This window comes from Sparus aurata, chromosome 7, assembly GCF_900880675.1.
Source record: "Sparus aurata chromosome 7, fSpaAur1.1, whole genome shotgun sequence".
Taxonomy (NCBI): domain Eukaryota; kingdom Metazoa; phylum Chordata; class Actinopteri; order Spariformes; family Sparidae; genus Sparus; species Sparus aurata.
In genome coordinates this window covers 3,422,767-3,439,648 of record NC_044193.1, presented here as the reverse complement: position 1 = coordinate 3,439,648, position 16,882 = coordinate 3,422,767, and the positions used below count along the sequence as shown (strand labels likewise).

Here is a 16,882-nt window from a genome sequence, read left to right as displayed (position 1 = left end):
ATGTGGCCTTGTGTTGAGAATTGAATGCACTGTATTCATTTATACAGGATGTTCCAGCTGTAGTAAAGGACAGACGCTCGCTGCTGTAAGGTTTCACATCTTGTCTTTGTTACGTTACGTGTTTCTTCTGAACACAAGTTTGCTGCTGTGCAATTTTTTTTCTTCCCGAGGCTGCAGATGAAATGTTTTAATGTGAAGCAGGCGTGAGCTGTGTTGTATTTTTTTTCCCAAACCCATATAAAAACATCAGCACCATCTGCGCTTTCCTTTTAACCCAAACTGAAGATGAAAAGACTTTCCTGATATCCCCACGTGACGGATTTGATTTCTCTCGTAAATGATCCATCAGCTGAGGAACTTTCATTGAATTGTCATTAGTTTGAATCTTTTCAGAGGTGCTGTTTTCAAAATTAATTTTCTGGCAAATTACTCAGAAAATCCTCAAAATAAATGTTCACTTTCAAATACTACAAAAAGCCTTCTGGTGTTGAGAGTTGTACAAGGATGTTAAACTGTAGTTTGCCTTGTCAAACCAAGAGAAAAAGACAACAGAATTTTCTTTTTACCTCGCAGGTTCCTGAAGGTTTTTGGACCCATGTGAATCATCTCTCAGCCTCTGAGAGGTTCATAGGTCTCTGGAGTGGTAAACTCACTTGTTGTGTTTCCAACAAAGACCCTCAACAAAAAGCCTCAACGTCTGACGGTAAACAGAGTGTCTGAGCTGAATTGTGCCATCAGATCCCCGCCAAGAAAAAAGTATATATCAAGGTTTCTTATAGTAGTAAGTTGCATCCCTATAAATACTACAGCTACTTACCTAAAATGACCAACAATAGATTAAACAGCGGTATCATCAGGGTGGTGTTGCAACCAATTACCTGTAACCTATAACGTCCTGAACCAAAGGTGTTCCTCTTCGAAATGTATTCATCGTTAATTCATTGAAAAGTTCTGCAGCTGGTCTTTTCAACATCCTAACTTCCCCTAAAGCTGCAGGCGTCAGGCGATTACATTTGTGGTTGCAATAACTGCGCGTTGGGGAGGAAATCCTCCTCAACTGTATCTCTGTGTCCGTCTGTCCAAGAGCGTTTCACAGCGGTACAAAAAGAAAAGCTCTTTTATTGTCCTTTTTAGAATCAAGTCAGTATTTTTAAAGTCCAGCCGTGGCCTGGCGTGTTGGTTTAGTGTGGAAAACAGGTTGTCGTCCTCCCTTGCATGAGGAAGGCTGGTGTGCAGCGGCGCACAGAGCCAATTAAAACGTACTTTATTTGGACATTTGCACATTAAAAACCCCAGACTGTTGGAACAGAGGACCTATGTTGAGATTGAGTGGGTCAAAGCAGGCAGGTTGTCACCCACTTCAGTCTGCAGGAAAACATCCCTGACACTAATTAAGACTGGCAGATCGATGATCTGATCCTCCTGCCCAGCAGCCAGAAACGAATGCCGGCAGGTAACAATTCTGCAAACTGCTTATGCGTTCACATTTGTATTCGTCTCATGTCCCATTTGACATCCGTGCATCTGTCGTCTCATGTTCACATTACATATTTATGACCTGATTTATATCTGGACGTGGAGAGGAAGGTTGTTGAGTTAAGCTCGCCGATGATGCCGTCAAGCCAGCGGATCCGCCTCCAGGCTCGTTGTAACATCTGTAAACAGGACACCTGTGGATGCAAACGGAAATTTCTGACAAGAGGTCGGGAGCATCGTCGCCTCATATGTGAGGGAAGGTAATTGGAGTAGTTGGTGGACTAGAAAAAAAAGCGTTATATAAATGCACGTCCTCGTCAGCCTCACTGGGCTGTTACCACGACTAAAGACCTTCTCGTCTTATCATTTAACCATGAAGAACATCTCCATACTTTAGAAGCCGTTTACTGCGGGGGCCGCCTGACCTTTTCTTTTGAAAAACAGAGGTTAATATTTAGGATGACATGTTGGAATGCGGTTCCTCAGAGATGTGAGAGTGAAGTGATGGAAGGTCTGTGTTCGTGGTGAAGTGAACATGCATGTACTGTACATGAGAGCGAGCGAGGGAGGGAGGGAGGGAGGGAGGGAGTTCTTACCCTGGAGGGAATCATACATCCAGTCATGTGCCATCTACAGCGACACACTGCCATCTACAGCTGCTTTCCTGATCACTACATCTGGAGCACAGTTGCAGTTATAGCACCCAAACCTGACGAACACCAGCATACAACAGCTTCAGTGAGATTTCCTCTGATACGACTGATCGATAACACAGTTACATGTTGGTGTACCGTGTGTTGAACAGCACGTCTGAGGCTATTTTTACTTTATCTTCAACCTGCCAAGTCTGTGTTTCCAGTCAAAATATTGGAAAGTGTTCAACAAGGAGGTAGTGATACACACACACACACACACACACACACACAGGAAAGTCCACATGGACCGGCACTGCCCTCTAGTGAAAGTAGTGTGTAATCACAAACATTGAAATGAGCCTTTCTGTATCAAAATGACCACTTGGAGGCGCTTGTCCATTATTCTTTCAAACCTCAAACACACGTCTTGTGACAAATGTGCTTACTGTAAGTCGCTTCGGACAAAAGCGTCTGCTAAATGCCTTAAATGTAAATGTAAATATGCACCAAGTCACCTGCAGACTACAGTGAGGACTGTGAGGAGGATAGAAAACCACCTTTTACCCGACACGGCTACAGTTTCACTCAAACAGCTCGACTCTCCGTCCTCAGGGAAATGTCTTCAGACTTTGTTGGGTGAATAAAACATTTTATCGCTTAATGCAGACATCTGATGCAGAGAAGCATCCATCTGATCTCCCTTTGTACAACATTCACAATGTTTAAAGTGGAAACAGAGTTGAGTTTTACTGTTAATACTGCACTGACAGAGAGAAAGTGAGGCAGAGAGAGAGACAGTGCAGCAAAGAAAGATAATTTAACCATCCTCCTCTAAGAACTGGTTCTGGTTCACAGTTATAAGCATATTGTGTCTAAATATAAGACTTTAACTTGTTTTTTTTAGTCACAAGGAAAAAAGGATTTATTATAAATCCTGTGACAATACAGAAAACCAACAAGATTTAGTTGATCTCTACGTACTTTACCACATCTGATGGACTCCCGCTATTTTATTCTTGTAACTGCTTAAGCATTTTATTGTTTATATTGTGGATAGTACTTTTTTATCTCTATATTTGCCCTTACTTTTTGATTGTATGTACCGCTGCTATGATGACCTAATTTCCCCTCTGGGATAAATAAAGTTTTCTATCTATCTATCTGAAATTACAAGGAATGTATTCATTTTAACCTAAATCACAATGTTTTCCTGAACCTAACCAAACTCTCGGAGGAAACTGAAATCTAGTCGGGATGAATAAACCTCTTTTTTTTGCAACTGATCCAGTGACACAAGATAATACCACAGAGGAAACATTAGAGGGATGGATGTCTTTTTCTCTCTAAGTGATGGTGTTTGTCAGAGTCATCTGAATTATTATATCTTGTTTTAATGTTTTGGATGTTGCAGGACTGTCAACATGTCCTCCGGTGCTACAGAGAAGTTCACTGATGTCTTTTTAATAGTTCTGGACAACAATGGAGCTTCATGGTGGAGCAAAACACTTTGTCAAGCTTTGACTACAGAGGCAACACTTCGGATCACTTCATTGTTGAATTTGGAAGGGATCTGTTGAAAATAAAGAAGGATATAGAATATCACCTGCATTATCTTTTAAATCTATTTTATCTCTCTAACACCAGAATGACGGAATTGGTCATCAGTAACTCACCAAACAACAAATATCACCGTTCTCTAAAGCAACAGGTTACAGTTGGGTTAGGTTCAGGAAAACATTGTGGTTTGCCATAAATTACTGTTGCTTATGTAGCTTTGGCTACAAACCTACCTATGTTACCTGCATGACCTCATTTACTTCAATCAAAATAACTCAATATTGACGTTTGCTGTGACGCTGGACAGGAACAATGTTCTCCACTCCTGATGCCCTCCCGACTCTTCGTACTACTTCGCCTGACTTCCTCATTTGTTGCTATAATAATATCTTTGGCCACTAGATGTCACTGCCTGTCAAGAAATTTAAAAAATGGAGCTAAAAAGCTGCTTTCAGAGTCAGCATTTATGGTTCCTGATGGAGTGTAATAAGCTGCTTTCACAGTCAACATATACGGGTCCCTGATGAAAGCGGCCTGGCTTAAAAGGTTTATTAGAGCACACTATATCTGTATTATTGGTCTTTTAAATTCATGCTAACATGAAAATATTGCTGTACTGTAGGTTTATTATGATCATATTCTCATTATTAAACGAGGCACTCAGTCTCTGCTGCTCTGCGTCATCTCTCTGCTACATTACCAGCCGGCAGACACTCAGCAGCTCATCTCAACGGGCCGCTGGTGAGATTGAATCGGTGACCTTTTGCTGACAGGAAGCTCGAACCTTTAATCCATCCTGCTGCTCTTCAGCCGAGAGCTCGATGTCTTCGCCCACGTGAAGAATCTCTCCAGTGACCCTGAACCTGCATCTGCATGTGATGACCTGTTCCTTTAACGTGCATCAGCACTGTAAGAATCTGGAAGTGAATGTCGTGACATCGCACATTTATCGTACGAGTCAGATGCAGCTGATTTGATTCCCAAAATGTTAAAAACACGTGAGCACCGGTGGGAAAATAAACGTAGATTTATTGATTTAATCATCGACAGACATGATAGATTTCTAAAACAATCAAACAAATTACATCCGATGTCAGAAGTCTTAATAACAGGCTGCATAAAAGACAATAATTCGTAATCTTCAACTCAATTTTTTATATTCTTATGTGACACAATTTACAGAATATATATTTGACTGTACACACTTCGCTGTGACCATCGTCTGTACACACGACTATTTACAGCAGGACGTGTAGAAGAGTTTCAGAGCCATACAGACAAAAAGATCTTCAGGATTTAAAGACAATTAAAAGAGAATAATGTGTAAAACTCAAAAACACTCATAAGAAGTAAACCGTCTGTTGTTCCTCTGTCATGTTGACCTCTGCAGACAGAAACCTCTCACAGAACATCGAGCGCATGAAGACTTGTTGTAACCTCTTAAACTCGACTTGACTGGTTGATCCTCCGTCACAAACTTCTACACAATGACACATATATTTGTATTTCTGTTTGATTGAATGCTACATTCCTATAAAGAGCATCACATACTATCAGTGAAGCGCTGGATCACAGAAAAAAAAAGGGAAAAATCTGTAAGCAGGTCAGCCGGATGTACACACAAAAAATAATAATTTGCCTAATTTGCCACAGCGAAGTATCGACACTGACTTCAGGCGTATTTCCATGTAGTTAAATTGCACACATTGACTGTAAAGTCACATTTGATGCAAAGTTTTCTATCATTTTGAGTCAGTGTGTATAAAGTGAATAAACATGTGATTTAGGAGGCAGACTAATCAATGTGAATTTATGAATTATTAACACTTTCATGTCAAAGTTGCTCTTAATTTTACAGGCGATACATAAAGTTTCTCTCAAAGTCTTTATAAATATATGTGCAAGACATTTTATACCTGACTTGTGTTTTAGAATAATTGATATACTTAGAATACATTTTCCAGGCAAATTATTAATTTTTTGAGTGTGATGTTTGTTGCTGTGGAGTAAATGTTGCAGACAAACATCATCCATCACCTCGATCAGAAGAACTGGTCCAACAGTCAGCGTCTGGTGTGACATTACAACTCAAAGCATCAGTATGTGATGGAATAAGACTCAGCAATCAGCTATGAGAATATATTAAAAGAATGAAAGGAAGTCCTACAAATCTGCTGAAAACTGCCAAATTTAGAGAACCAGATTTAACAGATGCTTCTCTGTATCTTATCAAATCAAGCTTGAAATCTTACAGAAGACATTAAAATGGTTTTCTGTAAGTTTCTTTTCATTTCACCCAACATGAGTCTTCTTTGATTGACAATTTGATTTTACATAGTGAAGTCTCTGACACTAAATGGACACTGATGCTTTATTTGCAGAAGTATGCATGTTTATCTTATTCACTTGCAGATTTTCATACAAATCTTTCTCACTGTCGAGAAACGACGTGCAGGTCGGATCCCGAAAGATTCTTCTCATAAATATCCACAAAGTGAGAGGAGAAAATGTACACAATGTTTATAGATCTAGATGTGACGGACGCTGCTGTGTGTGTGTGTGTGTGTGTGTGTGTGTGAGAGACTGTAATTGGCTCTGGCTGCGTTTACAGGTAACACCTCCCTGTTGACAACAGGGGGCGACAAAAGCTCACACAAAAACCAAAAAAGAAACGACATGAAGAGAAACACAGAATAGAGTTTTAACGTAGCCCTCCTGTCCCATGGCTGTCCTCTGACAGGCCTACAGTACTGTTGTCAGGGTTGGTAAGGTTCCTCTTTTCCTCTTTTCATTCCTTTTAAACGATCCTGGAAAAATAAAGTGTACCAGAGACACTCTGCATCCGAACAGCGCCATCACTCAAAGAACCAGAACTCTAAAACCTCCTGCAATCCACAAAATATATATATATATATATCATTTGGTTTGATTTAGAGTATTTGTTCAAAACACAGCGTAATTTAAAGGCAGATTAAGTGTTTGCATACATGATCGCACAATATTTCAATGTCATCAACCACTTTTGATTTTAAAAAGTACTTTTTTTCCCTCCAGTTTTTTCGTAATATCACAAAATTAATCACAACCCACTGACGTGCGTCCTGTTACCCTCCAACCCTGACTGTTCTCACGACGTTGATTTGATTGGCAGCATGCAAATCGGTGGCGCTGTGTTGAACTTGCGGTCTCCTCGAAGCAGATGTTGGAGCCCTCAGAGATGTTCCTCGGTCCTCTGAGTTCAGACGGAGTTCGGTGAAGGTCGCGACTGTTTGCAGCGACCCATCTCGACTCGCTGCCTCCTAATGGGATTCTTTTTTTTTACCGTCACTGAAAAAAAAGTTTAATTTTCTGTCCTCACCTGGACAACAATCAGATTTTATCACCACTTCCGCCAACACTTAGAGTGTAACAAACTGTTGCACAATGAAAGCCATTATAGTCCTTTATGTCCCTGTTGTCTTTGCCTATTGCAAACAATTTTGCCCATTTCTGTCAGCTGACATTATCCTCTAGTCATAGAAAGCTGCACTATGCAAACAGTCCAGCTGTGACAAATAAAAAAAAAAGGGGCTTCTGATTGACTTGCTGGCACAAGATCTCCTCCTCCCACAGGAAGTGATGAATATAAACTCAAGAGTGTCATGATGAAACTGGACTCACAGGTTCCTCAATGTTTAGCGCAGTTTAGACATAATTTTACATGTTTTCTACTTATTAAAGATGAATATAAGAAAAAGCTCCCTTTTGCTGTCCTGTGCAAACAATGTGCAGTTTGCCCAACGCAGCTTTAACAAACCAACACATCAAATCAGAGGCAGTCATATCTGAACCCTGACGCCTGAGTCCATCTTTCTCATCCCGTTTTTCCATCAGTCCTCGCTCAGTCCGTCTCTGTCGACCTCTCTCCGACAGGTTCAACGTGACGTACAGTCGTACATTCAGGCGGGTCTACATTCCAACATCTTCTTGAAGGCCTTCCTGAAGCTGTCGTCTAGGAAGGCGTAGAGGAACGGGTTGAGGCAGGAGTTGGCGTAGCTCAGGCTGGTGATGAAGTAGGAGATCCCGATGAGCAGCGGCGTGGTCCTCAGGTCGGTCGTCAGAGCCACGATGGTGCTGAGATGGAACGGCGTCCAGCAGAACAAGCACACGGCCAAAACTATGAACACCATGATGGTGACTTTCTTCTTGGCCTTGTCCAGCGCCTTGGCGTTGCTGTTGAGCCGCATGTTCCTCAGCTTGTATAGCATCATGGTGTATAAGATACAGATGGTCGAGACCGGGATGGCGAAGCCCAGGATGAGCGTGTAGATCCGGCTCGCCTTGAACCACAAGCTCTCGGGGATGGGGAAGCTGAGCACGCAGCTCTTCCGTTCGTCGAATGGGTTGACGTAGACGCCGGCGAAAACGGTGAAAGGCATGACGATGAGGATGACGAGGATCCAGACGCACAGTGAGATTATTTTGGCTGCTCGGTAGGTGCGGTAAGGCATGCGTTTGGACCTCACTGTGGCCAGAACGACCAGGTAGCGGTCGATGCTCATGACGGTCAGGAAATAGATGCTGGAGAAGATGTTGTAGTGGTCGATGCTGAGGATGACTTTGCACAGAACCTCGCCGAAAGGCCAGTAGTGCAGCAAGTGTTCGGCTATGTTGATGGGCAACACCAGCGTGAACAAATCGTCAGCGATGGCCAAGTTCAGGATGAACATGTTAGTGACAGTTTTCATCTTGGGGGCTTTGAGGATCACGTAGATGACGGCCGTGTTGCCTGTCAGCCCCACCGCGCAGATCACAGAGTAGATGATTGGCAGAATGACGTAGAAGTCCGGGTAGGGGTAAACTGGGGGAGTGCAGTTCAGGTCGGTGCTGTTTCCTGACATGAGGGAGTAGAAGTCCACAGAGTCGTTGCAGACTGGCAGCGGCTCGCTGGGGATCGTCACATTCTCCATGTTTGAAGAGAAAACTAAGGGTCGAATATCCACCGATTAAAAAAAAAAAATTAGTTTATTAGAGAAACATTTGTGTCTTTGTCTTCCTTTCTAGACATGTTCTCACGTAGGATGCATCAGCTATTTATATCTGAGCTTAAAAAGGTGGATATGCACAGTTTGGCAACATAAAAAAACAAAAATAAAGTTAAGGTAAAGTGGGATTACCCTCCATCACATCACTGGAGAGGAGCTCAGCCTGGCAGACCGCTGAGATGAGACCAGTAAGTAGCTTCAGAAGAGATCCAGGGACCACCAGCAGCTCAGGAGTTCATTTACAGTATTTTCACAGTTGTTTCAGTTTCTAGGATGTTACAGAAAGAGAAAAAACACGAGCAGTTCCCTCCTTACTCACTGTACAGACCGTTACAGGGTGGTTTAAGGAAATCACGCGTACTGAATCATCCTGTTGGATTAAAGTCCTCCAGAGAAAATCTCAAACTGAGGTTTCGTCCGCGGGAAAACGTGGATGTGTTCCGTGTCCGGTCCGCTCCAGACGCGCTGCTTCATGCTCTCTGAAAGGAGCGCTCCACTCTCAGCTCTGTGTCAGGGTTGAATCTCCATCTCCACGTCTTTAAAAAAACAAAAAACCTTTGGGACTTCCTTCATCTCCGCGCGGATTCATTCCATCACTTTTCGATTATGAAGTGAAAAATCTGATCCTGCTCTTATTGCTTTTGTCCTCCCCGCAATATATCCTTCACCCTCCTCCTCTTCCGACTCTCTCCTCCCCCCGTATGGCAGATTCAAAAAGATTGTTTTGTTTTTTTATAAGGTTGAAGGCGTCCACGATCAGGTTTACGGTGGTTGTTTATGGTTTCGGGTGGTTGTGTGTCCTCGCTGCTTCCTGCGCGCTTTGGAGACGGCGTCTGGGTTTTACGCACGAGTGGCGCATTCCCAAATCTAGACAACAGAGAGACGTGGACACCAATTAGTTGTCCCGCACACAATTTAAACACCACTGGAGATAAAGTGTGGGTGTACTTAGATATACTATAGAACAGAGTTTATGAAAAGGGGACACAAAGTCCGGACAGGACTGGATCTGACTTAAAACTACTAACGGTTCTCTCGTCTATCATGAGTAAACATCATACAAGCGCTTCACCTATTAAAGCGTTAGCTTTAGACATGCATGATAATCTCCTGGTGTTAAAATTAAACTCGTGTTTATTTCCAAAGTCATGCACAATAAATCGAATGTGTGAGGAAAAACGTTAGAAAACACGTCCTGAGAATAAAAACAGTCCTGTTGAAGTCGTGTCCTGGTCCAACCACATTCAAACATGAGCAGGCTGAGACGACTTACTGTACAATCAGTCGATGTCGGATCAAAAGTGTGTTTGAATTAAATCTTAACGGATTATAAAGTGCAGAAAAGTGAGTTCATGCGGGTTTTACCTCCTCTGTGTCCCCGCTAAAGTCCCTCTCCTCTCCGGTCTAACCGCTGAGGGAGACGCGCTGCTCTCCACTCTTTCTCTCTCTCTCTCTCTCTCTCTCTCTCTCTAACACACACACACACACACACACACACACACACACACTCCTCGAAGGCGCCAGCTGACGTCACTCACAGATTCTTCTTCCTTCTCGTGCTGAAACGCAACTTTTGGACATTTCTGTGGCAGTTCAGCGCTGCGCTCCGCACAAAGCACCTGTCCATCACACAGCACCGCCTCACATCTCCATCCTTAGATACTAGTGTGCGTGCGTGCGTGCGTGTGTGTGTGTGTGTGTTACACTGGTTTTCTTACAACATCTTTCATTTTACAGTGCACCTACATATGGACTGTTCATATTTCCAGCTGTCATAATGGCCTTTGATATGTGTTTTGTTGCTCACTGTTAAATAAATGCTGCTCAAAAGTTTATTACACTTGTTTCTAAAACCATTAGTTTCCTTAAAGTCGCTGAAAGAGTTGGTGGGTAGCAAAATAAATAAAAGATAAAATACAAATAAAAATACCAATAGAAATCTGAGTTATAATATTGTTCTGTGTCTGCGGAGCCAATGAAAGTCTTCCCTTTTTGTAAGTCGCTCTCTCAAATCAAAGGGCTTCTTCAGTCGTTCAGCATCGCACTTCAATGAAAGTTCCATAATGCAAAAATAGAATAAAGTAATAAAATCAAATCATAAACAGTTTTAAGTTCCAAACCTGAGCCGAGATAACGGTGACATCGATACGACATAATCAGGGTCGCTTTTTAAAAATACTTTCTTTACAGTAACCTGCTGTAAACTTGTGTTTGGAGAAACTCGCACACATCTCTCCAGATTCGAAGGAGTGGCTATAAAACGTCAGAGAACGGTGGCTGTTGTTTTGGATTTGGGTGCCAGCATCACACTTGTGACACAACGTTAATGACACAGTGCTGGTTTTGGGTTTCTAACGAGGCAGAAGAGCCTTTTTAAACCCACAATAATCAGAGCAGCTGAGTTCACTCAGTCAGTCGCTCAGTGAACTCAGCTGCATTCGTGACTCATCTTCTATGCAAATCAAACATTCAACATGTCACCGGGGACGCTTTCAATCACATCCATGAAAGATTGGCAGGACGTTTTTTTTAGACTTAATTGCTTTTTTCACAGTGTGGAACACAGAGCTGCTTTTGTCTGAGACGACACGCATCAAGTCTGAACTCGACTGTGCCGTCTGTGCCGTTCTTATTCTTTTTCTTAGTTTCTCATTTCGTATTCCTCCTCTTTCATTTTTTTTTGTCACATCAGATGACAGCATGAACAAGAGACGTCATTTGTTTCACGCTTCATTTCCCTTCGAACCGAAGGCCAGACGTGACATGTCATTTGCCTGTTTTATCTGACTGCGGGCCTTTTGAGTTAACCCGCCTGCCTGTCAAACAGAGACAGATGTTAAGAATATTACCCAAGCTGTCAGTGGTACTATAAATGTCTGTTAAGCTGTCCAGCAGCTACCTGGATAAATTCCCCCGTCTGCACCTGCAGGAATTATGCAATATCAGAGGAAACTGGACGCGAGACTTGTCGGTGATGTCGTGGTCTGACCTGTTCACTTGTGTCTGACCTGGAGGGTTCAGTTTTATCACAACGTCCCAGTTAAATTAGTAAAATCATCACGATCCTTATAGATATTATGATTGCTGAAAATTATATGCAGTTTGCAGGAAAAGAAAAGGTAATTTTCCTTGTTAACGTGACTGTTTTCTCTTGATTCCGTCGCCCTCGGCTTTATGAATCCTCCTCATAACGTTCCTCTTCCCTTTAATCTCGTTCTCCTCCGCACTGGAGTGGATTAAATGGGATGAAATCAACAAAAGGATCATTGCTTTCATCAGGATTCACGGAGAGAGCAGTCAGTCCAACATTTCACATGCTTGCTGTACAGTAAACACTTCTTTTCTTAATCCGACTCTTTCTACTTTCTTCACCTCCGCTAAGCCGCCAGCCGTTCACACTTTGATCCCTTACCTCAGCACAATATTTGAGATTTACACTTTTCTTTTCCAACACCTCTGCTTTCCAGCTCAGCCATTCTTATTTTTTCTTTACTCTGAACCTGTCACAGTCTGTTCTGTATTCAGCGCCTTCTCCCTCACAATCCTTCCTATGGAAAGTGTTCTCCTCCACCAGAACCTGAAATGAATTAAACATATTGTGAAGGACATAGTTCATGTTTTACTGGAAAGCAGCCTCTTGTGTTTGTGTGAGTAACTCCTCTCTAGAAAAAACTGTTTGCTTACTTTAACCGATTAGTTTCAGTTGCGTAAACTTGAAAAGAAATGTGCTGTTGGCATGTTGTCTTCCTACCAGTGAGTGTCAGATCACCAAAACATCCATGTGGATAACAACTGTTATAACCTATTTTGGTCTTCAGCCTGAAAGAAAGAGGAGGATCTCTCTGCATCAGACCTAAACACAAGGAAGACAGGATCAGATGATGAAGAGGACAAAATGTGAAGTAGAAAAGGAAAGAGGGAGTTTAAGAGAGAGGGAGAAAAGAGTTTCCTGACAAGAACTCTGTTACGAAACAGAGAAAATTGAGACAAAGTCTGAGGCAGCTTTTAAAGTTTGTAGTGTGTTTATCATCAGTTCAATAAGATGAGACAAGTGCATGAAGTTAAGATAATGTTATTTGGGAAGATTGAGTCTCATGAGAGGGTTTTTGGTGATCGTGGATGATGAATGATAGGAAGGACAAAAGATATAAGCATCCAAAAGAATCACCAGGATGAACTTCTGCTAGGTTTTGTTGTTTTTTTTTCAACAAATCCAAACAACAAATACAAAGAAGCAGCTAAATCAGGTTAGATCGCAATAACCATTTGAGTTAAATTACCAAAAAACAAAAGGTAAGTTTTGAGATTGTATTTACATCGTTTTGTTCAAAACCTCCATCATCAAGAACAAACTTAACTTGGTAAGATTCATAGGAATTACATTTGTCAAATAAAGCTCATTATGTTGATGAAACTGCCTCAATTGTGTTATATTAAGTCTTATATTAACATTAAGACACACTGTAACTAAAACTGAAGTGCTGAGAGGTGAGCGGCTTCTCTCAGGAGGTGAAAGCCAAACATCTCCCGTAGGTGAAAGGTAAGTACCTACACTTTCACAAAGACAAAACTTAGGAAAACATGCACAGTTCCCTACTCACTGTGCAGGCAGTTACAGAGTGATATGAGGAAATAATGCATAATTAATCATCCTGTTGCTAAAACTGACGTGCCAAGAAATGAGCAGCTTCACTCGGGAGGTGAAAGCCAAACAACATCCCTCGCAGGTGACAGGTCAGTAATTTCACAGTTTTTTTAGTTCTAGGGTGTTTCAAAGAGAGACGAAACGTAGGAATACATGAGCTGTTCCCCTGAACTCTTACCTCCCTCCTCACTGTACCGACCGTTACAGAGTGATGTAAGGAAATAATGCATAATTAATCACCCTGTTGCTAAAAACTGAAGTGCTGAGAGACGAGCAGCTTCACTCGGGAGGTGAAAGCCAAACATTACTCATAGGCGACGAGGATTAAATCTATTGTGTCAGATGATGTAACGGAGATGAGAGGAAACACTGTGATCTGGTGTCAGCACAGTAGTTATAACTTCTTTCCAAAGAGCGTTCCTGGCAGTGACAGAGGACAAAATGTAGTAAATCCTAAAGCAATTACAGTCCATGAGTTTTTTCCAGGGAGCAGTACAACCCACACTGTTTAATTCTCTGTCACACTGACACACACGTTCACATCCGGCAGGCGCATTCTTCAGCTGCCGTCCACTGAAACAGCAAAAGGAAAAGCCAGCGTCTGTTATAAGTGCAAGTAAATGTAGACGTCAAGCCAAGTTTGAAATGGACTGCTGTTGCAGTTCGACAGAGACACTGAATTATTAAAACGTGACATTTGCATTCAGTGACATTTATAAAAAGTACCTCGTCTTAGAGGGAATATTTCCTGCAAAGTGGTGTGATAATCGATAGCAACCTGACCAGACCTGGTCAGAATCAATATTCTGCAGCAGCAATTGCTCCGGGTGACACTGATGTAGTGAAATATTGATCGAAAACAAATAATTACATGTTGCAGCATTCCATGAATAATTTAATTGAATCAGACTATCCTTTTCCCGGATAAAATGAAACGTGTGTACAGAGTAGACAGAGAAAAAAACTGTAGTAAAAATTCTCAGGCTAACCATATAACCATGTTTGCAATCATCTAACTAATATTAAGAATATGAATCAGGAGGACACTGAGCTACTTCCAGGTGCTGCAAAAAAAAAAGAAGTATGGCTACAGTTACCTTTTTTCTACACCAATAATCTGTCAGGAGGGCAGATTAAACATAAACACAGGAGGCCAATCTCAAGGACAGATATTTTAAAGGCCCATCGAGGGACGGGCATTGCAAAAATTAGCTCTACATGCTGTAGTGTGTGGAAGGTAATGCTATGTACCTGTCCCTATACAAATAAACACTAGATAAATAACATTCACACAGCGGGAAGGGTGCAGAGAGAGAGACATGGGCACCGTTCACACAGTGGAAGAGAACCAAGGGCACAATTCAAACAGTGTAGGAGAACCAAGGGCACAATTCAAACAGTGTAGGAGAACCAATGGCACCGTTCACACAGTGTAGGAGAACCAATGGCACCGTTCACACAGTGTAGGAGAACCAATGGCACCGTTCACACAGTGTAGGAGAACCAATGGCACCATTCACACAGTGAAGGAGAACCAATGGCACTGTTCACACAGTGTAGGAGAACTAAGGGCACAATTCAAACAGTGTAGGAGAACCAATGGCACCATTCACACAGTGTAGGAGAACCAATGGCACCGTTCACACAGTGTAGGAGAACCAATGGCACCGTTCACACAGTGTAGGAGAACCAATGGCACCGTTCACACAGTGTAGGAGAACCAATGGCACCGTTCACACAGTGTAGGAGAACCAATGGCACCGTTCACACAGTGTAGGAGAACCAATGGCACCATTCACACAGTGTAGGAGAACCAATGGCACCATTGCCAAAATGGGGAAGAGACGAGGGCACCGTTCACACAGTGTAGGAGAACCAATGGCACCATTCAAACAATATAGGAGAATCAATGGCACCATTGCCAAAATGGGGAAGAGACGAGGGCACTGTTCACACAGTGTAGGAGAACCAAGGGCACCATTCACACAGAGAGACATGGGGCACTTTAAACAGATGGAGAAACGGAGCAAGACGGGCACCGATCACACAGTGGAAGTGAGAGCCAGGTTGGAGGCATTCCTTTGAGACATCTCTGACCGTCACCTACAAAAGCTCCTGTATCGTGCCAAACACTTAAGTTTAGTTCCTTTCTCTCTCTCTCTCTGTCTCTTTTCGGGTAGTGAGTTACAACGATGTTTAACTGTCAGTGTCAGTAAATGTGTTATTGGCAGACAGTTCAGGTCGTAATGGGGCTCAAATGTGTACAGCCATCCATTTTATGACCCCATATAATCTGTTCAGGATCACGGAAGGGCTGCAGTCTACAGCGGACAAACATTCACGCCTACAAGCAATTTTAGACTTTCTACTTCATCAGTTGTAATCTGCATGTCTTGCAGAGTGTGGATGGAAACCAAAGTACCTAGAAGAACAGCACACAGATTCAAGGAAAATCTATCCTGCTGAGAGTCCGGTCCACAGAATGTTTTAGCCTTAATATGATTGCATACTTTAAGGAGTGCTGACCTCAGGTGTGTAGATCAGCCAGACATTTATGAAAATGTAGCTGAGAGATAAAGACACACATGAAAGTGCTCAGTCAGAGTGAAATATGTGTTTTCATGTGCTGAAGGTGTTGAAGGTTCAAACCCTGAAATGTGTATATATCAGTGTTAAAAGCCCTGTCTGTCAACAACAGCTGATGGATCGACCTCACTTCGCCATCATATAATACACTGACCTGCTGCGTGTGGGGGCTGACTGTAGAGTGTAAGCGTACATTCACATCACTCTTCTATCTTCTCAGTGTGATGTCTTTTCAGAATGTTCTCCTTTTATTCAGTCTCCCTCCCAGTAAAGAGGGATCATGAACATAAAAATACTTCTGTTACCTTGGAACGATCACCTCTCAGAAATGACAACAAAAGCATGTTTTGTCACTTTATTTTTCTTAAAGCTGTGACTTCATACTGGAAACAGAAGTGGCTTCTTCAACTTCAATGTGTCAAAAAGTTGGTGAAGGATTCAAGTGCACTTGCTTGATAAAATCTCCAGTGGCAGCATAACCCCCCCTAAAGACCAGACCATCCTCTTTAATCCACGGGCACCGACTTCCAGAGAATGTACAAGTCCCGACACAAACCCAGAGGTGGGCCAGCGATGATGGATCAGGCTCTGGTCTGCTTACGTTAGCAGCAGAGGACACACTCACTGCTTCAGTCTCCTCCAGTGAGTACAGTCAACAAATACGATCCATACAAGCCCAGTAATATACCAATAAATGGCCAGTAAAAGCCTAATAAAACAATGAATTCCATGTAATTAAACCAGCTGCTGATTACTGGAGGTAAAGGATGAGAAATAAAAGGAACACTGATACGGTTGCTAAACGATTACAGAGATTCCAAACAAAGCACCGTCAATAGTCCCGGAAACATCCCCGCGTTGCCGGGAGCTCGGATCTAAGAGCCAGTAGATCATCATACTTGGAAAGCTTAGCAATAACAGAATGACATCTGGACAGATGCTCATATTCGGCCATGTGT

The 16,882-nt window shown here is 42.4% G+C and overlaps 1 protein-coding gene across 2 annotated transcripts; it reads right to left on the bottom strand.

Moving 5' to 3' along the window:
• Nucleotides 1-4,677: 4,677 nt before the first annotated feature.
• npbwr2b (neuropeptides B/W receptor 2b) lies at nucleotides 4,678-10,302 on the bottom strand. 2 transcript variants are annotated; one of them, XM_030424200.1, is made up of 2 exons: nucleotides 10,058-10,302; nucleotides 4,678-9,559 (listed from the first exon to the last, which is right to left on the bottom strand). In XM_030424200.1, the coding sequence occupies exon 2, from the start codon at nucleotides 8,615-8,617 to the stop codon at nucleotides 7,607-7,609; it is 1,011 nt and encodes a 336-aa protein (XP_030280060.1). In that variant the 5' UTR covers nucleotides 8,618-9,559; nucleotides 10,058-10,302; the 3' UTR covers nucleotides 4,678-7,606. The 2 variants fall into 2 exon arrangements, with proteins under 2 accessions (XP_030280060.1, XP_030280061.1); XM_030424201.1 differs by having other exon boundaries at nucleotides 9,966-10,103.
• Nucleotides 10,303-16,882: the final 6,580 nt, after the last annotated feature.